This window comes from Equus asinus, chromosome 28 (genome assembly GCF_041296235.1).
Source record: "Equus asinus isolate D_3611 breed Donkey chromosome 28, EquAss-T2T_v2, whole genome shotgun sequence".
Classification (NCBI taxonomy): Eukaryota; Metazoa; Chordata; class Mammalia; order Perissodactyla; family Equidae; genus Equus; species Equus asinus.
Window position 1 is genome coordinate 50,201,262 of NC_091817.1, and position 26,237 is coordinate 50,227,498.

At 60.2% G+C, this 26,237-nt stretch overlaps 3 protein-coding genes across 9 annotated transcripts in view; 1 reads left to right on the plus strand and 2 right to left on the minus strand.

The window, feature by feature from the left end:
• Positions 1–15,152: 15,152 nt before the first annotated feature.
• CDT1 (chromatin licensing and DNA replication factor 1) lies at positions 15,153–20,332 on the plus strand. 2 transcript variants are annotated; one of them, XM_070500386.1, is made up of 10 exons: positions 15,153–15,737; positions 16,198–16,320; positions 16,400–16,554; positions 17,087–17,287; positions 17,375–17,520; positions 17,934–18,034; positions 18,497–18,685; positions 18,928–19,068; positions 19,150–19,351; positions 19,942–20,332. In XM_070500386.1, exons 1-10 carry the CDS (start codon positions 15,363–15,365, stop codon positions 20,103–20,105), a joined length of 1,797 nt encoding a protein of 598 aa, XP_070356487.1. In that variant the 5' UTR covers positions 15,153–15,362; the 3' UTR covers positions 20,106–20,332. The 2 variants fall into 2 exon arrangements, with proteins under 2 accessions (XP_070356487.1, XP_044617345.2); XM_044761410.2 differs by having other exon boundaries at positions 15,289–15,737; positions 17,090–17,287.
• Positions 20,333–20,810: 478 nt separating this feature from the next.
• On the minus strand, positions 20,811–23,465 carry APRT (adenine phosphoribosyltransferase). 2 transcript variants are annotated; one of them, XM_044761406.2, is made up of 5 exons: positions 23,307–23,465; positions 22,935–23,041; positions 21,689–21,822; positions 21,380–21,458; positions 20,811–21,034 (listed from the first exon to the last, which is right to left on the minus strand). In XM_044761406.2, exons 1-5 carry the CDS (start codon positions 23,384–23,386, stop codon positions 21,030–21,032), a joined length of 405 nt encoding a protein of 134 aa, XP_044617341.1. In that variant the 5' UTR covers positions 23,387–23,465; the 3' UTR covers positions 20,811–21,029. The 2 variants fall into 2 exon arrangements, with proteins under 2 accessions (XP_044617341.1, XP_014692064.1); XM_014836578.3 differs by having other exon boundaries at positions 20,811–21,168.
• A 775-nt stretch (positions 23,466–24,240) lies between these two features.
• The window catches only part of GALNS (galactosamine (N-acetyl)-6-sulfatase), a 29,016-nt gene continuing 27,019 nt past the window's right edge, over positions 24,241–26,237 (minus strand). For all 5 annotated transcript variants that reach the window (XM_014836576.3, XM_044761400.2, XM_044761402.2 and 2 more), the window contains one exon: positions 24,241–25,252. In XM_014836576.3, the coding sequence (XP_014692062.1) occupies positions 25,166–25,252 (87 nt within the window). In that variant the 3' untranslated portion in view covers positions 24,241–25,165. The remainder of the gene's footprint in view (positions 25,253–26,237) is intronic.

Sequence of the window (26,237 nt, forward strand, 5' to 3'; positions counted from 1 at the left end):
GACAGATTCTCAGAAGAACTTCCTGACCTGCCTACTTGCCAGGCAGGAGGCAGCGGGGAGCCCAGCCTGTTCCGCAGCCCAGCCAATCTGTTCAGTTCTAATCAGACCCCCTTTGCAGATGAGAACACAGGAGCCAGAAGGGGAAGTCATTGCCTAAGGACAAGCCAGGCCTCGAGGCCAGCTTTCCTGATTCCAAGTCCAAAGCCACTTCTGTCCTGCCACCCCCCAGCTCGGGGTCCTATGAGGCTCCTCATTGTGGATTAAGATAGTAATTTAGTCTTGGATGAGCAAGAGTGGCCAGGTCCCCCAGGGAGAGAGGAGGGGCCGGGCAAGCGTGTCATTGAGGGGACCTGATGACTCAGGTTAATTTGTCCCCAAGGGTAATATAATCATTGTTGCTTGACTCTACCCAAATGGCTGAACAGATAGATACAATGTGGTCCATCCATACATGGAATGTGGTTCAGCCGTAAAAAGGAGTGAAGCACCAACACAGGCTACAGCGTGGAGGAGCCTCGAAAGCATGGTGCTCAGTGAGAGAAGTCACACACAAACGGACAAAGAGGGTAGGAGTCCACTTATCTAAAGCATCTAGAAAAGGCAAGCTCATAGAAATAGAAGGTAAATTCGAGGTTGCCAGGGGCTGAGAGGAGGAGGCAAGGGGAATTATTACTTAATGGGTATAGAGTTTCTGTTTGGGATGGTGAGAAAGTTCAGGAAATAGTGGTGGTTACACAACACTGTGAATGTCCTTAATGCTACTGAATTGTACACTTAAAATGGTGAAAATGCTCAGGGACAATCTTCCTCAAGCGAAAAGATGAAGATTGGCAACGATGTTGTCTGTTGCTTCCAAATATTGTTTTCCTGACTCCTGGCCAGAGACCTGATGAGATTGGGCGAGTTATTTGTTTATTTCCCTGAGTACATTCCCACTGAGTTTCCCCAGCCCCTCTTCCTGGAAACGGAGAACAGGAATCGATCCAGCGGAGAGTTAGCCCACATCCTGCTCCCGTCAGCAGATCCCAGGGTTCTTGTAAGGGACACGTTCCACCCGGGCACAGGGCTGGCCGTCAAACTGTCCCCTCCAACCCACCTGCCACCAATCTAGAATTGGCCTGGTGACTCTGCTTTGTTGCTGCCCGAAGGCCCAGCATTCAGCTGTCCCCTGCAGGACGTAACTGCACCAGAGTCAGCAGTGGCGCTTGGCTCTGCACCCATGGCTCCAGGTCAGGTCTGGAACCTGCCTGCTGGCCTCGGGGCTGGCTGAGGTGGAGGGTTAGAAGTTGGAACCCACTACGCAGAAACATGCCAACAGGTGCCTGCGGCCAGGAGCTCTTTACAAACGGCTACAAGGAGTCAGGCGGCACTCACACCCACACCCGGAGAGGGAGCTGCTGGTAAAGGGGGCCCGATGAGAAATCAATCAGCATTTTCCATGGGAACCCAACTTTCAGAAGCTTGTTTTCCTCCTCCCATCTCAGCAGTAAAACTGGGGTCTGGCTGGACAGGATGACAGGAGGGCCAAAGGAGAGCAGGGGCTGATGGCCTGCCCCTGAGCAGCAGACACGGCCTGGAGCTGCAGCCATGAACCTGATCATGTCTAGTGTCCCCTGAGGCTGACCAGCTAGCAGGGCAAGCAAAGGTGAGGGACTTCAGAGAGGTGACACACACAGCTAAGACTGACGGCCCTGCTCTGCCCTCCATAGCCTGGCCCAGGCCAGCGTCTGCTGCCTCTCCAGCTCTGCCTGGGAGGGAGCAGAAGGATGACCGTCGCTGGCAGCAGTGGGGTCGAGGCAAAGATGAGGGTGTGGCAGGGGCAGTCGAGAGCAGAGGCCAGGTCAGGGAGAGTGAGCTGCAGTGTGGCTTCCCTGGGAAATGGGATCATTTCCACCGTCCAGGTGGTTTTTAGGATTATATTGGGGGGAAGGCTGTGAAAAATGTCCAGCATCAATACTTGCTCAAAGCAGGTGAATGAAGGAACAGAGGAAACAGGTTGACGCCAGCACGGAAACGCGAGGAACTCCTGGTCTGGTGAGAGTTAGGGAGTCCCTCCTGCTTGGCCAACCTCAGGGTACCCTGGGCTCTGCTCATCCACACGTTCCAGCCAGTGCCCAGCATGATGTGCAAAGAGGCGAAGGATGCATAAGATGGGCCACCACCTCCTCCATCGATTAGGATCTGGGGGCCAGGGGTCAGCAGGGCACCAATGGCTTTAGAGAAAACCAGGGGCGTAGCAGTTAAGCTCTGCATGTTCGGCTTCAGCACCCAGGTTCTCAGGTTTGGATTCTGGCTGCAGACCTACTCCACTCATCAGCCATGCTGTGGCGGCAACTCACACATAAAGTGGAGAAGGATTGGCACAGATGTTAGCTCAGTCTTCCTCAGGAAAAAAAAAAGAAAACCAATAATACTCAAGGGTTTCTAACACATGAAGCAACTGAGCTCAGAGAAGGAAAGCGCCTAGCTCAAGGGCAGTCTGTGAATGACCTACCCACTGTCTGCCGCCCCCAGGGGTACTGGAGAGAGGGCTCAGGCAGGGAGACGCACAGCAGGAAAACCTGGGCTGGCTGCAAGGACTCATGGGGCCTCTCCGTGTGGAGGATTCATTCCTTCCAGTCCCACTCAGCCACTCTGAGCCAGGCGCTGAGGGGGAGGATGCGCCTGTTTCTCAGCAGCCAAGAAACACGTCGTGGGAAATCCCGAGATCTCACCACCCCAGCAACACCCCGAGGGAAGCCAGGACAGAAACCCAGGACTTCCGGGGCAGCTGCAGCCCTGACCCGGTGCTCACTGGCCTCCTCCAGCCTTGCTGACTCACCCACCCTCGCATCTGGGCCCACCACAGTGGCTGGCTCTCCTGGGGGCCTGGTGGGAGCTGAAAGAGGAATGCGCAGCCTATGTGCAAACTTGGCTGCCCCCTGGGCCTGCCCTTTCCCTGCCCACACTGCTGGGCTTGGAGCTGCCAGGTCAGCTCAGGGTGGAGCAGGGCCGGGCACACCCTGCGCCTTCCTCAGTTGCAGGAAGCTCCCCAACAATGGAGGCCTCACTGATAAAGCCCCCGCTCCCCTCAGTCTGAGCCCTTTCCAGGTTCCTGCTGGTTGCCCATCCCGGCCCATCAGTACTACTGGTTTTCCTTAATGTCACTGGCATGAAACTGACCACTGGCTCCTGGCGGGGGTCCTGCTGATGGAAGTCACTTGCCCACTCGCTCAGGCTCAGGGAAGGAAGGAAAGTGTCCCTTGCCAGTCGCAGGTGGACAGTGGGCAGCAGGCCCCAGCTTGCTGGAGCAGAGCACTGGCGAGGAGGAGCAGGTGGAAGAGCATCCCCTCCTGCCTGGGGGCCCCTGGCTGGGAGCAGAGGAGGGAGACATGAGGCTCTGAGCATCACGCCCGAGGCAGGTAGGCACAGGGAGCCTGACCACTTCACCCCTCTCCTCATGGTCTTCGTCAGCCCCAGCCACCCCTAGGGTCTCGGCACCCTGTTCCGGTGCTGTGGCCACCCACCACATTGCCCCATCCTCTGCACACCTGCGCCAACCATGTAGGGCTGCTGAAATCGCCAGTGTCTTGCTCTCTGTCACACCCTGCTGGAATGCCATCCCCCTACCTTCTCCGCAAACTTCCCCTCATTCTTTGGGAACACCTCTGAAGTCCCTGATCTGCCAGCCCTCCTGACTGCCCAGGCAATACCATGCTCTGCCGTGGCTGCCCCAGGTGCCTCCAGCATCTCTCTGTGACAGCCCTGATCTCTCAGGGTGTAACCACCTGGGGCCACAAGCCTGGGGTCTCTCCAGGGCTCTGTCTCAGGTGACACTGCACTCCTGGGGCCACCCAGCCCTCCAGAGTGGGTGCGAGGCCAGTGCCTTTATCAGATGCCATTTCGAAGGGCTGACCACTGACAGTGGCTGCCAAGCAACCAGCTCAGTGTGGCCATATACAGTGAGGTCACACAGGCCCCCACCCTTGGCAGAAAGGGAGCACAGCTGACCTTTGACCCATGGGAGCCAGTGGAAAAACTCTTCTCCTTTCTCCCCTGGACAGTCCTGAGATGTGATCTGCTTGGCTTTTTCAGGGACGATCATCCACTGGCTCCTCCGTCCCCTTCACCCCCTCTTACCCCTCACTCCCTGCAGCGCTCACCCAGCGAAATCCTACACCAGACCTCGCCCCAGGATCTGCTTTCTGGCTGTCCAGGTGCAGAGAGCCCCCGCCAAGAACACGTATGTGAGTTCTGAGGCAGTCCCAACAGGGCTTGGTCTGCAGACGGGGCAGACCTACAGCCAGGAGCCCCTGGCCCCACCCCCGCCCAGGGCAGTGCTTCCCACAGACACACTGACCACGCGATCCCCCACTCATTAGCAGCCTCCTCTCTGGTTCCTCTGAGCCTCCCGACCTCACTGACTGGCCTTGGCACGGAGCTGGTCTTTAACTGTGGCAGAGTCACGGGCAGGCTCGCCAAGAGTCAGAGCCGCCTGCGAGCTGAGCACCCTGCACAACCTCGGCATCGCGGCTGTGGAACCCGACTGTCCAGAGGAGGTTTGCTTGGAAAGCATCCTGGTCCTCTTACAGAAAGAAATAAGCCAGGCCTCCCAACATATGGGATCGATCACTATTTGAAGTGACCTTTGCAAAGAGAGGCCTCGACCCAGGGGCAAAGCAGAGTTGTGCTCTCTGGAAAAGTCGCCTCCTCCATCCTCCTCAGAGCACATGGGTTTGCAGCTCCGCCCACAAGCCAGTCAGCGTCCAGGGGGCTGAGGGGTGAATGTTCTCTCCTCAGACCTCGGGGCTCCTTGCTGGCTCTGCCCCTCACAGGTCAAGGCCGTGGGACCTCCCCTTTCCCTGTTCCCATCCTGAGGTCCCCACCTCCTCACCACAGGCTGGGCTCAAACAAAGTGAACCGAGAAGGAGTGGAGCTACTCAAGGCCCCATGCCAGTCACCTGCCGCCCTGCAGGCCTTTGCTCACCCCTCCCTTCCCACTGCCATCCTCTCTCAGCCACTGCAGCCACGGCCTCGCCTCCTCCAAGCCTCCTGCCCCACTCAGTCCTCCCCACAGCAACCAACGGGCCTCCTGTTAACATGGATCTGTCCTCCGCTTCCCTCCCCACCAGCCTCAGGAGGAAGTCAAAGGCCTTCGTGGTCTAGTGACCACTCCCACCCTGGCCGCAGGTTAGACTGCCCCTCCCTTCAACTCATGAAGCCCCCGGTCTGGGCCTTCCTGGACTCGTACGTGGACCATCAGGCTCTGCCACCATTCCTGATGGCCAGTCAGTTGTTGGTCCTTGAGCTCTGCCCTCAAGGCAGGCACACCGCAGGCTTGCCCCACTGACCCTCATGACGCCCTCGTGTTAAGAGTGTTCCCGTGCCCATGGCCACACATGCAGGTCTGTAGGCCAGCCGGCACCTGACGTCATCCTGAGTCTACCCCCACCGCTAACCCAACGCCAGAGGCTTCTGCCCAGGCAACCACGTCAGCCTCTCTCTGGATCCTGGTTCCATTCAGGCTTGCTTCCCAGCCAGGACAGTCTCTTCTCTCTGAGGCTGAAAACACCTTGCACGCCCTCTCCCATCCACACATCGGGCTCACTGCCGGACGCCAGGCCCCTGGCTCCTGCCCCGGCTTCCGAAGAGCTGCTCCGTGCAGCTCCTCTGCAGCTTCAGGTTGCAGTGGACATGCTGCTCCCACCCAGTCTGCCTCGCCGGGTGAGGCTCTCCCAGGGGGAGTTCACTTCACAGGCCTGTTTAAGGTGTGATACCCCACTGGACGCTTGCCGTGGTCCGCTGGGCTCTCAGCACAGTGTCCAGCGCATAGTGGGAGCTCAGTTAATACTGCCAAATGGACGATCGTCTCACTCCAGAGCCTGACCTCTTAGGGACTGAACTAACCTTGGATTCTGCCAGGCTATGAACTCCTGGGATGCAGGACACATGGATCTCACCCTGGATCTGGAGTGGCTTGTGGCAAGCCCTTCAAAGTCATTGTTAAAGGAGGGACAGGTACAGTCCCTCAAGCGTAGCCCATGGACCACGGCGACAGTCACGAGGGGCGCCTCTTAGAAGGGCAGATGCGCACCCTCACCTACGGGGGCCTGGCGGAGGCTGGGGCGGTTCCAGAACAAGCCCCTGCGTCTTGGCCGGCCTATGCATTATTTCTTAGGTTATCCATGCGGCTCCAGGCATTCTCCCTTGGGCTCTGACAGTCATGGAGGAGTCTTGCCACCTCCTACAGAGGAGCCACCTCTGCGGCCAGCGGTGCCAGGGAGGGCAGCAGGTGTGGGGCAGGCGGCCCCGTTCCTGTGGACGAGCCCGGCCTGGCGGGGCCCTCGGGCTGCAGCGACCCGGGGTGACCCGGGGTGAGCCCCCAGAGGCCAGCGCCGCGGCTGCGCCTGTTTGTCTGGGAAGTTGGAACTCGGGGGCCGGTGGAAGCTTCCGTGCTCTGCGCACGGCCCCGCCCGCACGCCGGGGCTCATCCCGGCCCCGCCCCTCCGCCTCTAGCCCCGCCTCTCGCGAGCACACGGTCCCGCCCACGGCCACGCCTCCTCCCGAGCCCCGCCCCCAGCCCCACTCTCCTCGGGCACTCTGCCGCGCCCGACCTCGCCCCTGCGAGCCCCGCCCCGCCCCTGGAGCCCCGCCCCTAGTAATCAAGCCCCCCCCCGGCTACGCCTCCTCTCGAGCCCCGCCCCGCGGCCATACTAGCTCCGCCCCCTCCTCGGGCCACGCCCCGTCCGAGAGCCTCGCCCCGCCCCTCTGGGCACTAAGCCCCGCCTCCCGCCGCCACATGATTGACAGCGCCAGGCTGCGCCGCTGCTCTGCCCTCGCGGATCCGCGTTCACGGGCTGGTGGGGCTGGGGGCTCGAGGTCTTCTGTCCCGTCACCAAGGGCGCCTTCCTGCGGCTGTGGGGCTCTCGCACCGTCTTTCCCATGTGTCCGGCCTCCGGTTGCGGGTGCCTGCTGTGGAAGGAACGCCCACCCTGCTCCCCTCCCAGGCCGTGCCCCTGGGCTGTCTGGAGAGTCCCCTGCGGACTGGGGCAGGGCCACCGAGAACTGGGCCTGCACCTGTATTGACTTTCAATTAATTTTAAACACTCTCTGCAGTTACCAGAAAATTTTTACATCTATTCAGATCAACTTGGGCACCGGAGTCCAGGGTTCCAACTATGAATGTCCTGAAGTCTAAGTAAAGATCAAATATTTCCATGACAATCTCCAAATTGAGATGTGCTGTAAGTGTAAATTACGCACTACACTTAGTGTGATCAGTACTAGCACCTCGTACCAGTGATGGTGGTGAGGAAAAGAATGTGAAATGTCTAATTAGTATGTGGGTGTGTTTTTTTTTGAGGAAGATGAGCCCTGAGCTAACATCTGCCACCAATCCTCCTCTTTTTGCTGAGGAAGACTGGCCCTGAACTAATATCTGTGCCCATCTTCCTCTATTTTATATGTAGGATGTCTGCCACAGCATGGCTTGCCAAGTGGTGTGTAGGTCTGCACCTGGGATCTGAACCGGTGGACCCCGGGCTGCTGAAGTAAAGCATGCAAACTTAACCACTGCGCTACTGGCCCAGCCCCTAATTAGTATATTTTATACTGATCATGTGTTGAAATGATAATCTCTTGGATATAATGGGTGAAATACAAATACATTATTAAAATTGCAGTCACCTGCTTCTTCTCACTTTTTAATGCAGCTGCCGGAAATTGTAAATCACACTTGCGGCTCCCGCACACACTGGATGGCGCTGCCCTAGATGCTCAGACATGGATCCAGAGCGTGCGCCCCGCCACACCCTGGTGCTCTCTGGGACCACGCTTGCGGGGATGGTGGTCGTCATTATCACACGGGAGTTTGAGGCTCTGTTCACTCTCCTAGGACTCTCACAGCAGCCCGAGAGTGGCTTCCACTGAGGTCCCCAGATACAGATGAGGAAACTAAGGCTTGGAGATGAGAGGAGACTTCCAAGTCATTCAGCATGTGGGCAGCAGCACTTCTCCACTCTCCTGCTTGGTCCCATCCCATAATGGTCCAAGGCTGTCCAGTGGACAGTGAGCCAAAGTGCAGATGGATCCTGGCTGAGACCCAAATGCCTTCATCAAAGGGGAGAGCCGCCTCCAGACCTGGCCGCGGACCTTGTGTGATAAGCCAAGACGATGAAACTTGCCCCTGGGCTGCAGATGACTGGCTCTCGGCAGGGCCCAGGGGATCCCCGAAAGCCTGAATTCCACCATTAGTCTCTGGCTCCTCTCTGGTTTCTGGGGAAGGAAGAGTGGCCGACTGAGAGCTGGAGGTGGGGGTGCAGAGCTGGCCCCTGGTGCACCAGCTCTGTGGCCTGCGAGTTTCAGCTTCCTCACCCAAAAATGGGGTGGTAGGTTTGCTCTGAGTGTGCATAGATACGATTCCAACCACAGGGAACAGGGCCTGCATACAGCCACGTCGAGAGAGGCCAGCTATTACTGTTTTGTGAAATTGCTTTGAAAACAGTAAGGCACTGCACCTCCCTGGGTGGTAGTCGTTGTGTGCAAATGGCACCAGGATACAACAGTTGAGAAGCGGCCATTCATGTCATGCATGCATTGAGGAGGCAGACTGACAGGTCCAAACTCAGAATCTGCTGAAACTCTAATCATGTTTTGGAATGTGGTTAAAATAATGAATGATGATGGTGATGGTGGTGATGGTGATGATGGTGATGATGGTGATGATGGTGATAGTGATGACAGTGATGGTGGTGATGATGGTGGTGATGATGATGGTGATAATGATGACAGTGATGGTGGTGATGATGACGAGCCCCACCTATTTTCACTGGCTTTGGTCCCAGCATTGTGCTAAGCTCTTTACCCACAGTTAATCCTCACAAGCTCCTCATGGGCCAAGTATGATCACTCCTTGTTATAGATGAGAAGACTGAGGCTCAGAGAGGTACAGCCCCTGCGTGGAGTCACACAGCCAGATTCCACGTGGACTGTTTGACTGCAGGTCCTGGCATTTGCCCACACTCCTCCTCATTTCAAGTCAGAGTTCCTGAATCCAGACTCCAGCTCTGCTCCATGTCGTGTACACGCCTAAAAACTACTGAGGACCCTCAGGGCTTTTGTTGATGTGGGCTATATCTATCAACATTCACCATATTAGAAATTAAAACTAAAACTTTTAAAAACAGTCATATATTAAATCATTAAAAATAACAGTAGTAAACCCATAACATATATATATGTGTGTGTGTGTGTGTGTGTGTGAGGAAGATTCACCCTGAGCTATCATCCATTGCCAATTCTTTTTTTTTTCTTTTTGCTTGAGGAAGATTGGCCCTGAGCTCACATCTGTGCCAGTCTTCCTCTACTTTGCACGTGGGATGTCCCCAGAGCATGGCTGATGGTGGAGTCAGTCTGCACCCAGGATGCGAACCCACAAACCTGGGCTGCTGAAGTGGCACACGCAGAATTTTAACCACTTGGCCACAGGTCCGGCCCCCTCACGTATTTTTTTAATGAAAACTAACTGTATTTTCCAAGACAAAAAATTTTAGTGAGAAGAGTGGCATTTGTTAACTTTTTGCCAGTCTCTTTAAGGTCTGGCTTAATAGGAGACAGCTGGGTCCTCACAGCCACTCCAGTTCCTGGCTGCCAGATGAGTCATCTGGGTTGAAGTGTGTGAAGAAAATCTGGTCTTGCACAGAGACGTACCCAGGAGGGGAGTATTTCAACAGCCTCTCCAGATAGCTGAGGACATTCTTCTTTGATAAGTTTATGAAAATAGTTTTGACCCCACGCCCCACCTGTTTTTTTTTGGTGAGGGAGCTTCACCCTGAGCTAACATCCTTTGCCAATCTTCCTCTTTCTTTTCTTTTCTTTTCTTTTTGCCTGAGGAAGATCAGCCCTGGGCTCACATCTGTGCCAGTCCTCCTCCACTTTGCATGTGGGATGTCCCCACAGCACAGCTGGTGAGTGGAGTCAGTCCGTGCCAGGATGCGAACTCGTGAACCTGGGCCGCCGAAGCAGAGCACATGGGAACTTTAACCACTCGGCCACGGCCACGGCCCACTTTTGAGAACTGCTCTGCTGTACACACGTGGTCCTGTGTAGACACGGACGTGTGTGTGCAGCAGACACTCGTGCAGCCCCCCAGGCCCCTCGGCCTAATCCAAAGGTCACTGCAGCCAGTTTCCCTCTCTGCGGACAGCTTCCTGGGTCTCTCTGCCTGAGGGTGGAGCAGTCCTGACACACGTAGTGGGCTGGGGTGGGGGGGAGGGGGTGGCTGCTCAGGGCCCCTGGGAGCAGCCCCACCCGGGAGGATGGAGTCGGTGCGTGAACTCCCGGCTTCCTTGGTCCAGGAGGGACAGTGCTGAGAGTGTTTGGCTGTGTCCCCCAGAGGTCCCTGAAGGGCTGGGGCCCCGGTCACCCTCGGCAGTCACCCTTGGCAGTCACCTGCTCGTGAACACGCCTTTTATCGGCTCCTGCCCGCCCTGTCTTACTTCCCCACTCCTTACTTCCTGAGACCATCTCCCAAATAAATGATTTGCCCCAAATCCTTGCACCAGGGTCTGCTTCTGGGGGCATTCAAACGCAGACTGCACACTACACCTGTGTGTCTCTCACATGTCACAACAATGAAACCGCAGTAAATGTGCTCTAAAACTACAGGACAGCCCCGTGAGGTGACCACAGGGACACGGTGAGGAGGACTTCACCTGTCCAGGCAGGGAGGACGCTGCCTGGGCCCAGGGCGCAGCGACAGAACGCGTGGGAAGCGCCAGATTCCCAAGGCCTTAAGGTGCAGCTGTGCACCACCGCGAGGCTGAGCTGGGCCTGAGGTCTGCGGGAAAAGCCCACCAGAGACGGCGGCAGTCCCACGGGCCAGCCTCCGGGTCAGCAGTTTAGGGTATCCCACGGCTACTGAGTGCCGACCCTGTGCCAGGCCCAGGACAGGCCCTGCTCGCAAGGAGGTGAAGCCAACCAGCCTTTCCAGGAGTTGGTGTGAGGGAGAGCCAACTCGCTCCAGCCCAGGATGCTGACCGCCTGCATAGGCAGATGGGCTCTGTCCTGGCCCAGAGGGGCAGCTTGGCCCACACAGGCTGTGCAGCCTGAAGCAAGTAGTTCAACCTCTCTGGCCTTGATTCCCTCGTCCATGAAATGAGCATATTCACAGCACCTATATCCTAGGTGGCTGGCTGTGTGGACCAGACACATCAACATGTGGAGATGTCAGGACCCTACCTGGCACGGGGTAAGCACTCATGCTCTGGCTGCTAAGATTCGGTGCTGGAATCCCTTCTCCTGGTGGCACATGAGGGATGGAGCCTTCTAGGCCGCCCCAGCCCGTTGCCTTCTGACCGCAGCAACAGGAGGCCCCAGCCAGAGCTGCCAGCTCAGCCTGTCCTGAATCTGAGCCACAGAGGCCACACAAGATAACGGATGACCATTGCTGCTCTAAGCTGCTAAGCTTTGGGGCGACTTGTCACGCAGCAGTAGAGAACCAGCACACCTCTTCGGGGCCACAGATATTCAGCAAATGTTTGGGTGCTTACAATTGTGACAGAAATGAGTTAATTGAAGGCACAGCCCTGATTATTCATTCACTGATTTAATATTTTCTACTATGTTTCAGGTTTTATGACATAAAACCATATTCCTCTTGTGGCATTTAAGGTCCTATGTGATTGGGCCTGCCTTCCCACCTCCCTCAATCTGCTCCAGCCACCAAGCCATCTTTCTGTTGCTGTTTCTGCCACAGGGCCTTTGCACACACGGTTCCTCTGCTCTGATTCTTTCCTCAGATCTTGCCATGGCAGCTCCTTCTTGCCATTCAGGTCTCAGCTCACATGTCATCTCCTCCAAGAACCTCCCCGACCCCCCAGATCTAAAGCGGCTCCCCAGTCATTCAATCCCACGGCTGGGTTTTATTTTCTTTATTTGAAATTATTATTTTTTAAATAATTTTTTTCTCTCTCCACTAGAATGTGAGCTCCTTGAGAGCAGGGGCTGCACCTGTTTTGTTCTCAACCTTGTGCGTAGTGGGCCCTGGCTGCCCAACCAGGCTCCCAGCGGGCACTCAATAAATACTGGTCCATCAAATGAATGAAAGCACAATCCCCAGTCTCCAAGTTTCTCCAGGGTAAACATCACGGACAGTATTCTAGCCCCTTCTGATCTGGTCTCTCTCCCCTCAAGGCATTGCAGCCAGGCTATATCCTCTTAGCGTTCCATACCTGTAAGCCAACATGACACTTCAGGTGGAAACTGAGCAGAACAGAGCAGAGAAGGGCTTTCACCTCCCTTATTCTAGACTCTATACTTTTATTAATGCTGCCTCATATGGATCAATCTTTGTGACCATGCTTTAATCAAGGCTCCTTGGGTTGAGAGAAAGAGAAAAAGAAGCAAATGTATGGGAAGGAATCAAGGCTACGTTGTAAAGTTGAAAATTGAGACCAAATCGAAAACCATTACAAATCATTTGAGTTAGCTGCTGTGTCTGGCTGTCTGTCCCTGGGGCCACATGGCCTTCCTCGCTCTGTCTCCACACACATGGTGGACGGTGGCCAGCCTGCTCCATCTTACTTCCCACAACCAGAGGAGGCGGAGCGTTGATGCCAACTCGAGTCTGGGTCCCAGAAGAGGACCTGCCTGGCTTGCTGTGCGCCTTTGGTCTAACCAGCGGTGACGGTGAGGCGGGGGTCACAACGTGTGCAGCAGTGGCTGAACTCTGTCATTGGAGGTGGGCCGGGCAATTTTCTGAGAATGAGCCGCTCCCAAGGCTGAAGTCACCCAAGGCCTCCTCTCATGGGGTGACATTAAAAATATGTGGCAGTGGACCAGCCAGACCCTGTGCCACCACACGGACAGGGGCAGAGCGCTGGAGCGGGCTGAGGCCCCTGCTGTGCGGCAGCCCCCTTCCCACTGGCTGGTTGAGCAGTGACTGCAGACCACGTCCTTAGGTCCCCAGACTCACAAGGCTTCTGAAACCTCGCCCCTCATCCCACATGGGGCAGGCACATTTCACCTTCCGTTCTGGACTCTACAAGACCCAGGTGAACGGTCCTTTTAGGATTCAGCTCATCCCCGGAGTCATTCAGGGCTTGCTAGGGCCCGTTTCTGCCTCCGGGCTCACGCCCCAGGGCTGGCCGACACAATAACCACCCGTGCTCACCTCCTTCCTTTCCAGGAGTCCCCTTGAGGGGTCACACCATGTGTGACGGCAGAGGGGGACGGCCCCCTGAGGTGGTCTCTCTGGATTTCTCATGATCCTGGGGCCTGCCTCCAGCCCCTCACACAGCCCTGGGGGGGCAAGAGCCCAGCACAGCTTCTGTGGTTTCAGGATGGAGGGTGGGCAGGCGGCAAGACCAACAAAAATGCTGGTGGAGTCTGCTCAGCGTTTGGAGGCGCTGGGGAGGCCTCCTGGCCGCATCCTCCCCACCTGCTTATCTGCAGAGGGCAGAGGCTGGGCCAGACAGCTGGCCAGAAGCCTGACACTGAACAGTCACTTGAGGTCGGCTCAGCTGCCTCTACCTTTCTGAGACCAGGTGTTTATTTCGAAACGTGAAACTGAGAGTGGGGAGCTGTTTTGTCGCTGGGAGAGAAGACAGCTCTCACCCTCCTGATGAGCAGCTATGAGCCAAAAGATTGACAGGGTCCCCTTAGGAAGAGACTGTGCCTGTAATTTATGCCCCATTACAGACATAGAATCCTATGAGCTTCCTCTCTTTAATGCACAGCAACACTTGGCTTCGGAGTGTTCCACTTTGATGCAGGTCAGTTTCTGCCTCTAACCCCCAGCCACCGTTTTTTTTTTTTTTGGAGGAGGATTAGCCCTGAGCTAACTACTGCCAGTCCTCCTCTTTTTGCTGAAGAAGATTGGCCCTGAGCTAACCTCCATGCCCACCTTCCTCTACTTTATACGTAAGATGCCTACCACAGCATGGCTTTTTGCCAAGTGGTGCCATGCCCTCACCTGGGATCCGGGCCTGCGAACCTCAGGCCGCTGAGAAGCGGACCGTGCACACTTAACCGCTGTGCCACTGGGCCGGCTCCCCAGCCACTGTTTTGACTAAGAAATTTGGGCCGGCCCAGGGCTGAGTGGTTAAGTTCCTGTGCTCTGCTTCAGCGGCCCAGGGTTTCGCTGGTTCCGATCCTGGGCACGGACATGGCACCGCTCATCAGGCCATGCTGAGGCGGCGTCCCACATGCCACAACTAGAAGGACCCACAACTAAAATACACAACTGTGTACTGAGGGGATTTGGGGAGAAAAAGCAGGAAAAAAAAAGAAGATTGGCAACAGTTGTTAGCTCAGATACCAATCTTTTAAAAAAAAAGAGAAATTTTACACGATGTCCCAGAGCAAACAGACTAAAACAGAACTGTAACAGGGCGTCGCCTTAAGAGCGCCAGCCACAGCCTCCTGCACTGATTGCGGCCCGCTAACCACGCGCTGCCGGTGCCTACATGATGCAGATCTAGTTGCCGACCCCTTTATTACACACGGGACACTCGGGGCCTCCCCCAGCGGCGGCGGCGACCCCCAACTTTCTCGTCATTTTGCAGGTACCATGGCATCACCCAGCCGACGTTTCAGTTCCTGTAGCTTCTTTTTTTTTATAGGCACAGTTCAGGCTCTTTACGGAAAACTTGGAGAAGATGGAAAAGTGAAGCCCCTCTCAGCCCGCACCTCATCCCGAGACAACCCTGTGACTGCTCCTCCTCCCGACCTGCAGACGCAGGACCGGACGGACCGCATTCCCCGCGCGAATTCTAGCGCCAGCGTCTCCAGTGTCCAGACAACACAAGCTTTACGCTTTAAGAACCAGCACTTCTCTTCAATTTAGCCATTTTGAAGGCAACCCTTTTTTTTAAAAAAATAATAGCTCGATGGAGATATAGCTCATGTATCATAAAGTTCACCTTTAAAAACTGTGTACAACTCAGTGGTTTTAGTAATTCGCCTAATTCCAGGACATTTTTCTTTCCCAGGTGTATTCCCCGCCCCAGTTCGGTCAGGCCCCGGCCCCGCGCCGGGTGACTTCGGAAAAGCAGGCAGCGCCCCAACCTCAGTTTCCCCGTCTGCACCGCGGGGGCGGCAGGCCCCAGGTCACGTGCGCGGCCCCGCCCTCCCGCCCTAGCGCGCCTGCGCAGCGGGGTGCTCGCGTTTCATCACGCTGTAAATTTACGCTGGAAGCACCTCAGCATCTTTCTGTTAAACACCCTGTTTCGTCTCGCCTGGCGCCCACCCCGCCGTCCGCGCCGGCCGCGCACACCCCGCGGGACCGCAGCACCGGGCGCAGACCGTGGACGGCTGTAGGCCTGCCGAGAGACCGCGCTGCGGCGCATGCGCACGGCCGGCACAGCGCGAGAGCGCCAGCGCGCATGCGCCCGGGGCGTCCGTGTCCCACCTCCGCGTCTGCCCGCGGCGGGGCGGGGCTTGGTTGTGGCGCGAAAATCGGCGGGAACCGCGGCACCACTTCCGCCCGCCGTCCCGCCGGCAGGTCCCGTCCCGTCCCGTCCGGCCCCGCCATGGCGCAGCGCCGCGTCACCGACTTCTTCGCGCGCCGCCGCCCCGGGCCCTGCGCTGCGCCGTCGCGGGCCAAGCCGGCCTGGCGCACCCCGAGCCCCGCCAAGCCCGCGGCCCGCGCCCCTGCCCCGGCCCCAGGCAGCCGCAAGCGCGCCCGCCCGCCCGCCGAGCCCCCGTGCCGCGAGTCCGCGCCGCCCGCGCGCAGGAGGCTGCAGCTGCCGGCCGAGGAGGTGAGCGCGCCCCGGGCCCGGCGGGGAGACTGAGGCCGGGCGGTGCGGCGGTGACGGGGCCCCGGCAGGAGGACCGCGCCGGGCTGGGCGGGGAGACAGTCCGGGGAGGGTCTGGGGCCGGGTCATGGGACCCGGTGGCGGTGCTGTCGGCCCCCGCAGGAGCTCGGCTGGAGAGGACTTCCAGGGAGCCGCGCGTCTCACCGATGCCGGAGGGGCGGGGGAATGCGGCTCGTCGGCAAGGCTGGGTCAGGGGTCGGCGTGGGCGACTGTCCCCAGAACAAACGAGTGGGTGTGCCAGGCCCTCCCGCTGACGTCAGCAAAGCCCTGCCCGACAGGGATCCGAGCCCGGGCTCCAGCAGCGTGTTCTGGTTAGCCGAGGGAAGCAGAAGGCCTCTTTCTGCAGCGCTGGGGGCACCCTGTAGTCCCCTGGGTCCTTCACCTTGGGGGTCCTTCCCACCAGGTGTCTGGCCCCAGGTCCCCGGCTGCCTATGACTCCCCAGAGCACTCTTCTCCCCGCAAGAAGACAAAGAAGGCCGCCGTCTCGGCAGGTCCGCTGTCCTGCTTAGCATCCGAGGAGGGCAAGGTGAGGAGGCTGGACAAAGGCCAGGGAGGTGGAGTGGCATGGGGGTGACCAGCTGGCTGACAGCACCCTGTGTCCACAGGTCCCCTCGAAGGTCACGTTCTCTGAGCTCAAGTCGTGCCTGCGGCGGGCACGGGAGCTGGGGACACGGGTCCAGGAGCTGAGGACAAGTGCCCGGAGGAAGGATGCTGAAGAACCCAGCGCACCGGAGGCCGAGGGGCCCCCAGTGGGGCCATGGTGAGTCCTGGGTGGGTGGTCAGGGCCCCTGGGAAAGTGTAGGCTGATGGGAGGCCTGGCAGGGGCAGGACTGGGCAGAGGGCGGGGGGTTGCTCCTAACAGGGAGTCAGCGCAGTGGATAGAGCTCAGCTCCCAGCTCTGCCGCTCGCTGCCTATGCGCCCTCCAGCTCCATCTGTAAGAGGACGCCAGTTCCTCAGTGGGCCCTTGTGAATTTCGAATGATATCCACAGCCGGTGGCTATTGGGGATTTGCCGCCATGTGCCTCTTGGAGATAAGGAAGCCAGGGCTGGGGTGCCCAGGGACCTCCCTGGGTGATGGGCAGGACATGGCAGCTGGCTTGAAGCACTCTGTCCCCGACAGTGCTTGTGATGGGGAGGTGGTAAGTGTGCAGGCTTTGCAAACTGCAGTGTGTCGTGGGGGTGGTGTTGCAAGCCCCAGCTCTGGGGTCTCCCAGGCCACTTGGCCTGTGGTTGAGAGCTGGGGGTGGGTCTGGTGCTCCTCTCAAGCCTGGCTCCCCCTGCCCCGCCCCAGCAGTGGAGAGAAGGCGCCTGCCTACCAGCGCTTCCACGCCCTGGCCCAGCCTGGGCCCCCTGGCCTCGTGCTGCCCTACAAGTACCAGGTGTTGGCCGAGATGTTCCGCAGCATGGACACCATCGTGGGTATGCTCTACAACCGCTCTGAGACTGTAACCTTCGCCAAGGTCAAGCAGGGCGTCCAGGACATGATGCGCAAGTGAGCGGGCTCGTCGGGGGGCGGCTCGCCTGACTGCGCAGTCTGTGCCCTGCCCGGTTCTCTGACCCTGGCCCGCTCGTCCCGTAGGCGCTTTGAGGAGCGCAACGTGGGCCAGATCAAAACTGTGTATCCTGCCTCCTACCGCTTCCGCCAGGAACGCGATGTCCCCACCTTCAGGGACGGGGTCAAGAAGTCTGATTATCAGCTCACCATCGAGCCGCTGCTGGACCAGGGTGAGTGCGCTGTGCGCTGTGGCTGAGTCTCCTCGTCTCTGAGCCTCGGTTCCCCACCTTTGACCCTGTGCGCTCTTTCTTTTTTTTTTCCTGCTCTTTCTCCCCAAATCCCCCCAGTACATAGTTGTATATTTCAGCTGTGGGTCCTTCTAGTTGTGGCACGTGGGATGCCGCCTCAGCATGGCCTGATGAATGGTGCCATGTCCGTGCCCAGGATCTGAACCAGCGAAGCCCTGGGCCGCTGAAGCGGAGCGCGCAAACTGAACCACTCGGCCACGGGGCCGGCCCCGACCCTGCATGGTCTTGAGCATGGGTGTGAGGCGTTGGGCGCTGGGCCTCATCTGAGACCATGGTTGTTGCTGGGTGACTGGGTGGACCTGGCCCCGGGGCTCAGGCCTGGACTCTTCCCACAGAGGCTGGAGGCACGGCCCCCCAGCTCACGGCCTCTCGCCTCCTGCAGCGGCGGCAGGTCTTCAGCCAGAATCTGGTGGAGCGTGTCCGGGAGCACCACAGGGTGAGCGGGCAGCCGTGGGATGACCAGCTGGGTCCCTGTGGTACCAGGCGTTCTCCCAGAGCAGCCTGGCACTGGGCCTGCTCTCTGTCCCCTCCTTCAGTACTTGCACCCTCTCTCCCGTCACAGCCCTGTCTTACCCAGCAGGGAACAGGCCCCCCTCGAGAGGCCGAGTCCTCGAGTCCTCTTAACCAGTCTCCGTGGCCATCTCACAAATGAGTGGGTGAGGGGCTGGCCGGGGACCCTGGCCCTGGCTCCCAGTTGAGGAACGGGGGGCTCGGGGCTGCAGCCTCAGGTCTTGGGAGGCACGTGGTGAGTTCAGTGGGTGCTCTTAAGTCACGCCCTCAGCCCAGCTGAGCTCCTGGGGCCCCTAGAGGTGAAGTGACCTTCTTGGAGTCACCCAGACAGCCCCACCCCCCCCAACAAATGTGCCCAGGGTCACTGGCAACCCTGTTTCTCGCACAGGCCTTCCTGGCTTCCCTGAGCCCCCCTATGGCGGTGCCCGAGGACCAGCTCATGCGCTGGCACCCCCGCTTCAACGTGGACGAAGTGCCTGACATCGAGCCGGCGGAGCTGCCCCAGCCGCCCACCACAGAGAAGCTGGCCACCGCCCAGGAGGTGCTGGCCCGTGCCCGCAGCCTGATGTCGCCTAGGGTGAGGCTGGCCCCCAGCAGCTGGGCACCTGACAGGCCCTATCCTCCACCATGGGCTTCAGGGGTAGCGGGATGTGACGCCCACTGGCAGGCTCTGCCCTGGGGTGATGCCCACAGGCCCCGATGCACTGGGTGAGCTTGGGTTGGACAGATAGGGACTCCTGGGAGGGGAGTCCATGCAGGTGGGCCTGTGGCTGGGCTGGGGGAGGTCTCTTTTGACCTTTTCTCTCTGATCTGCCCCAGATGGAAAAGGCCTTGAGTGACCTGGCCCTGCGCACAGGAGAGCCCGGCAGCCCCAGATCCCCCAGCCTAGCACTGCCGGCCAGCCCGCCGGCCACCCCACCCGCCGCCCTGAAGGGGGTGTCCCAGGCCCTGCTGGAGCGGGTGAGTATTCTGGTTCCTGGTGGCGGGGAGGGGGGAGCTGTGGGCCAGCTGACCACTGACCACTCCCCATGCTCCCTGCAGATCCGGGCCAAGGAGGCGCAGAAGCAGCTGGCACAGATGACGCGGCGCCCGGAGCAGGAGCAGCGGCTGCAGCGGCTCGAGCGGTTGCCCGAGCTGGCCCGCCTGCTGCGCAGTGTCTTCGTGTCCGAGCGCAAGCCGGCGCTCACCATGGAGGTGGCCTGTGCCAGGATGGTGGGCAGCTACCGTGCGGCCATGAGCCCTGGTATGTGCAGCGTAGGGGCAGGTGCGGGGCTCCCTCCCTGTGTCCCGAGTCCCAGATCAGAGTGGGCCCTACGGATGCGCTGTCCCCCATGTGTGTTGGGTGCCTGCTGTGTGCACTGGGGGCACAGCACCCTTGAGGTCACTTCCTGAGTCTGCCTGGCTCCCTTTACCTCTGCAGCTTCACCAGGCTGCCTCCCCCTCACACACCCTGCCTTGTTGCCTCTGCAGTCCCTCAGTCAGCCCTGAGGCCCCAGGGGACTGTCCGCTCCCTCCCAGGCCTCTGGTCCCTCAGCGCTGCAGGGCACTTCCCACAGGCGGGTGTTTGCAGGCTGGGACTCCTGTCGGGCTCAGTGGGAGGGCCACCTCCTGGCAGGGCTGCAAGTCGTTGCCCTGGCTTGAGTCCTTCCTGCTTGTCACTGTTTACTCTGCTTCTGGAGGGCACAGATGGGTCTGGCCCAGGCCTGGCTCACAGCAGGCCCGGGGTGGGGCTGGCCCAAAAGCAGGCCTGTTGACAGGGCGCCCCGTACAGATGTGTACACAGGCCTGGAGGCTCCGGTTGCCGGTCCGGCCTCACATGTGCCCTCTCTGCAGGGGAGATGGAGACGCATGTGCGGCTCCTCTCTGAGCTGCTGCCCGACTGGCTCAGCCTCCACTGCATCCGCACCGACACCTACGTCAAGCTGGACAAGGCCGCGGACCTGGCGAGCATCATTGCGCAGCTGGCCCACCTGGCTAGGGCTGAAGAGACGCTGTGAGCCTGGCAGCTGTGAGCCAGCATCCACGCTAGGGCTCCAGGCTCCCTGGCCTGGCCCCCATGCCTGTTTTATGTCCTTTATAAACACGATGCACTTTGCTCTCCCCTTCCTGAGTCCCCACGAGGGTCAGAGGCTGGACTGGGTTCTGCATGGCCCGAGGGCCTCTGGCCACTGGGTGGTGGGCCCACCCTCCTACAGCACGTTGTCATTAAACTGGTTTGTTGGTGGCTGTGTCTCTGCAGCTGGCGGGGGTGCAAGGCAGTGGGTGGGAGAGCTTTGCTGTCAGCGCAGCTTTGGGTAGTGTGCTGGGCAGAGTGACAGCCCAGATAGCCTCCCAAGGACCTTGAACTGGGAGATGGTCTTGGGTTATCTGGGCTGGCCTAGGGCCGTCACAGGGCCCTTCTGAGATGGGAAGATGGAAGGAGGGGCCATGAGCCCAGGAGTGGGCGCCTCAGCTGGGAAAGGCAGGAAATGAGCACTGCTGACCTCCAGAACTGTAGGAGGAGGTTTCAACCAGGTTTGCATGACCTGTCAGAGCAGCAGTGGGACACCAAGCTGGCAGCATGTGCCTCCTGAGCCTGTCTGCTCCATGTGACATGGCTCACAGGGAGGAGAGGACCACAGCCTGCTACAAACCAACCCCTGCACCTTCCTGCCTCCCAGGCCTGAGGCCCAGATCCCACCCCTGGATGAAGAAACAGCCTCTTTAGCCAAGTTGTTTATTCATGGTCCTGGTTCACTGTAAATGGACCTGCAGTGGCCTGGGCTGGGCTCTGCCCCGGGCCATCAGCCCCAGGTGCTGGCACTTGCAGAATCTGCAGGAAGGACCCCAGGTGGAGGCCCCGGGCTGGAGAGTCACCCAACCAGGGTTAGAAGAGAGTCCAGGCGGATGGCCAGTGCCCCCTGGTGGCCAGCAGGGCTCACTCATACTGCAGGAGAGAGAAGAAGGGCACAGTCCCCAGCTTCTCCCTACCCTTCAGTGAGGTCAGCTCCACCAGGCTCACGCACTCCAGCACCTCGGCCTGCAGCTGGCCCAGCAGCTCACAGGCGGTGCGCATGGTTCCTGGGGGGAAGCACGAGTGAGGCCCAGGCAGCCTGGGCCAGGGGCTTGGGGGAGGAGTCAGTATGGCAATGGGGCTCCCATCAGGGCGTGTAGGGTCCTGCTGCTCACTGGTAAACTGTAGAGTGCTGAGCCCCTGATCCATTCTCATGCCCCAGGTTAGGCATTTTCTCCCACCCCCACCAAGCCTCCTTGGCTCAGGGGAGACCCTCACCGCCAGTGGCCAGCAGATCGTCCACGACAACAACCTTCTGCCCCGGTTCCAGGGCGTCTCTCTGGATCTCCAGCTCAGCCTGCAGATGGGAATGGGCGTGTGGTTGATTCGTCTCCAAAAACAGCTTTGGTGTGCAGAGCCTGGTAGCTGACAAGGGGCTACTGACCGGACCCTGTTCCAACCCACCCTGTTTCTTAGCTGTGTGAGTCTGGCCCAGCATCTCAGCCCCTCTGAGCCCCCACCTCCAGTTGACTCCACGACTCTCCTTTTGGGAATGGAATGTGTGCAGCAGCAGCCCAGCCCACTCACCTTCCCATATTCCAGTGTGTAGGAGGCAGACACAGTGGGGCCTGGCAGCTTCCCTTGCTTTCGGATGAGCACGCAGCCCACACCGAGCTCCTGGGCCAGGGAGGGACCGAACAGGAAACCTCGGGAGTCTAGGCCTGTTGGCAAGAGTCAGGGTGTTGAAGGGCAGCCTGTGGCACAGCAGCACTGGGTCCCCACGGGCCAGGGCTGGATGGTGATATGTGGCCACTGCAGGCACACAGGGTGCCCAGCCTTGCTGGCTCCAGCTAAGAGGCCGATGACATCCACTCATTTAGGGAATGTTGACTGAGCATCTGCCCTGCGCAGGGACTGCTGGGTGCTGGAGGTGGGAGTCAGGAGCTGAGGCAGGGCCTAGGTCTATCCTACATGGCTGAGGGAACAGCCCCCAGGGTGCCCTCCAAGCTCTGCTGCCCATCTAGGGGCTGGGCCAGGAACCGTAATAGGAAAGCAGAAAAGGCACTCAACAGATGGCTCTTATCCCTAAAGCAGCGTGTGCCCCAAGAGCTGCTAGTCCAGAAAGAAAGGCAGGACCATCTCCAGCCATCTCCTGTGGCGACTGAGCTGTGAAGGGGAAGCTCAGGGCCCCGAGGGCCGGAAGTGTGCTGAGGCAGAGTAGGCAGTGGGAACCACGAGGCCCAGGGGGTGGGGCTCAGGAGAGGCAATGCTGCCAGGGTCCTCCCTGATCTCTCCGCCTTCCTGAAGCCCCATATTGGGTAAAGCCTGGCGCATACAGCAGGTGCTCAATACATGCTTGTAAAACAGGAACAGAAAGTGCTTGGCCCAGCGGACTCTGGTCAGACCGGACTCTGGTCAGACAGTATTGGGGAAATCCAGACCCGTGGCCTCATCTGTGCATGCTGGGGACCAGGAACTTGGGGGGCCTCCACTCAGCTGCGAGCCCCTCCAAGGGGGTACCCACCTGGCAGAGGCTGTTCCCCAGGCCGCTGGGGGGGGGGCCTGCCGCCCCACTCAGGGCTGCAAAGTGGGGACAGCAAGTCTATCCTTACAACCCACGCGAGAGCTACCCCACAAGCACCCGCGCGGGCGTGTGCCTTGAAGGCTCGAACAGAGGTGCGGCGGCCCTCCCTCCGCTTGCCCTGTTCGGGGGACCCCTCCCGGCCCGGAGGCCGAGTATGCGGAGACAGGAAGGGCTGGCCCCGGAGACCCGAGGGCGGCGCGGCGGCAGGAGCGCCCGGAGTCAAGGTCCCGCCTGTGCCCGTCCACTTGCCGGCGATGTAGTCGATCTTGCCGCCGTGGGTCTTTTTCAGGTGACTGGCCAGGAGGCTGATGCAGGCGCGGAAGGAGTCGGGGTCCTTCAGGACCGGCGAGATGTCCCTGCGCGGGAGCAGGGCGGGTCAGGACTGCACGCGGCCGGGTGGGGCGGAGTCCCGGCCCGGGGACCCGACAGCCCAGTCCCGCCGGCCCTCCGCGCGCCCATCCTACGTGGCGGGACCACGGCCTCGCCTGGCGGTCCCGAGTGTCGCCCGGCCCTGCGCGTTTGCCCCCCGCGCGGCTTCGCCCGTCGGATGGCTCCCCGTGTGCGCGGCCCCACATGGCCCGCCCGCCCGCCTGCTCGCGCCCGCGCCGCGCCCGCGCGCACCTGAACAGCACGCCCGGGATGGGGAAGTCGGGGAAGCTGCGGATGCGCCGCGCCACCAGCTGCAGCTCGGACTCGGCCATGGCTGCGTCCGCTCGTGTCTGGCCGGGGCGGGGCGTCCGCGCGTGTCCGGCCGGGCCGGGGGCGGGACCGGCACGAGGGGCGGGGACTCGGTGCGCCAGCATGGGGGCGGGGAGAGGGGCGGGGCCCCGTCGCCTGTAGGAAGTGCCGTGGTTCATCGAATCTTCGGGGCCACCGATTTTAAGACGTGCGCTTATCTCTTAGACTCTGAACAGACGCGTCCGCGCCTCGGGGCCGTTCACGCGGGGCCGAGGTGCAAGTCAAGGTCGAAGGAATATGGCGTCTACGCAGGCCCAGCTGGGCTTTAGTGGAAATTCTCACTCGGTTTGGCGGGGCCCGAGAGCGCCCACTGGTCTTCCTGGCAGCTTCAGCAGGGACCCCAGGCCTCGGGCAGGCGCGCACCCGCCTCGCCGCCGCCGCGCCCGCTCTTCCTGCCCTCGCCGGCGGGTCTCAGCTGAGTCCTGCTGCGCGGGGCATGCGGGCGCACACGAGGGTCACACACTCCAGCGCCAGGTGAACGAGGCCGGGAGCAGGGAGGTTTCGGAGCGCAATGCAGGGGCCTGGAGGGGAGGCCCGAGTTGGGGAGCAGTTCAGGGAGGAGCAGCGGGCCTGGGATGGACCGGCCCGGCCGGAGGGGCCGAACCAGAGGTGGAGGCCGGGGCGTGTGCTGCCCGCCGGACTCTTGAGGAGGGAGTGCGGGATGCTAGGCCTGGTGGAAGCCCACCCCTGAGAGCACACCGCGAGCCTGCGAAGGCTGTGGCCCCCCGCAGCCTTGGGGCAGAATGAGGAATCCCACTGCAGCCCCTCCACCGCGGTACCCCAGGGAGAACAACATTCCCCAAATGTAATCTCATTTAAAAACCAAAAATGCTAAAATGCCTGTATTCCTTTATTCTGACACTGTTTTCTTCATAATTTTCCGAGTCTTAGAACAATACAGCTTTGGCATGGGTCACTCCAGAGACCTGAAAACCCCGCTCAATGGCAGGTGGCCCACGGGCCTTCAGGGTGCAAACGCCCTGGAGTCTGCGCCTGGCCACTCAGTGAGAGGGCTCATCCCCTGCAGGGGCCGGAGGGGAGGAGGGCCAGCAGCGAGGCTGTGGGGTACAGCCAGCCTCACAGTGCGCTGGGGCAGGGGTCTGCATCCCTGAGGAAGGCGGAAAATCGAGGGTGCTGATGTCCTCGTGTCCCCAGGGACCCAGCAGTAGCTGTCCCACCGGGCCAGGGAGGCTTTGGCTGTCGAGGGTCCGGGTCAGGGAGGCCCTTTGCCTGCTCCCCCTCCACATTCACAACCCTGCCGCTGTGGGGTGGTGCAGGGAGGGGGGACTGGGGTGTCCCCTCTGCCATCACCAAGGGGCTCAACACAGGATTGGTCCAGCTGCCCTCGACACCGAGGCTGAAGTGCAAGAGGGACGGCTCCTGGGAGTCACCCTCCCCCGCCCCCAGGTCCTGGACAAGGCCAGTCCGGGGGTGGTCCGAGCCCGAGTAGGAGGACGTGAGCCGGACAGGGTCCTGAGACGTGTGAGGCTGTGTTGAGCCCAGAGGCTGATGTGAGGCCACGGGCCTGAGGTGGCAGGTCAGGCGGGCCAGGAGAAGAGCGCGGAAGGACCCCAGGGCCCAGTCGGCATGTGTGGCCTTGCAGGTCCTGCGGCTGGCTGCAGATGACGTCCACCTGGCTGTGAGCAGGGCAGACGGCACTGGGGCTCTTCCAGCACGGCAGCCCTGAGGCCAGAGCCTTCCTGCCCCCAGGCTCTTGCAGGGCCAGTGGGCCCAAGGAGGTGCTAGTGGGGCCAGGAGCACTTCTCGGGGACAGACTCTGGGGGCGTCAGGCACTTCCCTAACTTTTCACAGCCCGGGGGCGCCCAGTTCTGGAAAATAAAAATTCAGAAAGAGGACATGCTGTTATTCAAGCGCTTCTGGACTCAGCAGTTTCCAGACTCCTGCCCCGCACAGGCTGCGACCTGCCCCATCTGACAGGCTGCCGGCTGGAAACTGCCCGTTTCCACCTCGGCCCGGGGGCAGCTCAGCGCCTCTCACCAGGCGGCCGAGGCCCCAGGTGTGGGTGGCCGGGGGCAGGGCCTGCTGCCTGACCCCTCTGTTATCGACGGGAACATCTGCCAGCCACCCTGAAGCCTGTGGCCTCATTTCCAAGTAGAGGAACCTGTGAGAGGGGGCACCATGTTCCAGGGGGCCCCCTCCAGCTCCCCCATGGAAAGCTGTCAACTCTGGTTTCCTGGGAGAGCAGGCCCCTTTCAGCTGGTGGGCGGCGTGGAGCGTGGGTGGCTCCCTTGGGTGTGCACCTGAGCGTGCAGACTTGCTTTACGTGGCCATGTTTTTCCAGGCAACAGAAAGGGAGACTCATGCCCCTAAGGGGGAGCCTTCCTGGCTCTACCATGTCCCCCACAATCCAGGCAGTGCCCCGGCCATGGTCAGGAGACCCAGAATCACTCTGGGGTGGATGGGACCCGAGTCTGTGTGTTACTGACTTGGAGCATGGATGACCCAGGGCCCCAGGTGGAGGCCTCTCCGCCCTGGATGGCGTCCGTGGCTTTGGTTGTGTGGGCCCTGGCTGCTGTGGGGAGGGCAGGGTCTCCACTGGGAAGCTGCTCCCAACCTTGAAGGCAAGGCAGAGAAAGCAGGGTTGTGCAGAACACATTCTGGGCCCACCTGCGAGTCTGCAGGGTCGGGGGGTGGGGGTGACGCCCATGTTTCTTAAAAGGCTCCTCAGAGTTCTGACGCACAGCGGGACAGCCAGCTGCTGCGCGCGGGCTGTGACACACTGCACTGGACTGACGTTACATAGACCAGAGGACACCACACTGAGTCCTCAGCCTGGCTGGCCTGGATGTGGGG

Excerpts from the sequence above, each read along its gene's own strand:
- CDT1 (XM_070500386.1), top strand. The coding sequence starts at position 15,363 with ATGCGCCCGGGGCGTCCGTGTCCCACCTCCGCGTCTGCCCGCGGCGGG. Across the intron at positions 16,555-17,086 it reads GGGCCCCCAGTGGGGCCATG|CAGTGGAGAGAAGGCGCCTG; the intron begins GTGAGTCCTGGG and ends GCCCCGCCCCAG. Across the intron at positions 19,352-19,941 it reads CCGTGCGGCCATGAGCCCTG|GGGAGATGGAGACGCATGTG; the intron begins GTATGTGCAGCG and ends CCCTCTCTGCAG.
- APRT (XM_014836578.3), bottom strand. The coding sequence starts at position 23,386 with ATGGCCGAGTCCGAGCTGCAGCTGGTGGCGCGGCGCATCCGCAGCTTC. Across the intron at positions 21,459-21,688 it reads ACACACTGGAATATGGGAAG|GCTGAGCTGGAGATCCAGAG; the intron begins GTGAGTGGGCTG and ends TCCCATCTGCAG. Across the intron at positions 21,169-21,379 it reads CGATCTGCTGGCCACTGGCG|GAACCATGCGCACCGCCTGT; the intron begins GTGAGGGTCTCC and ends GCTTCCCCCCAG.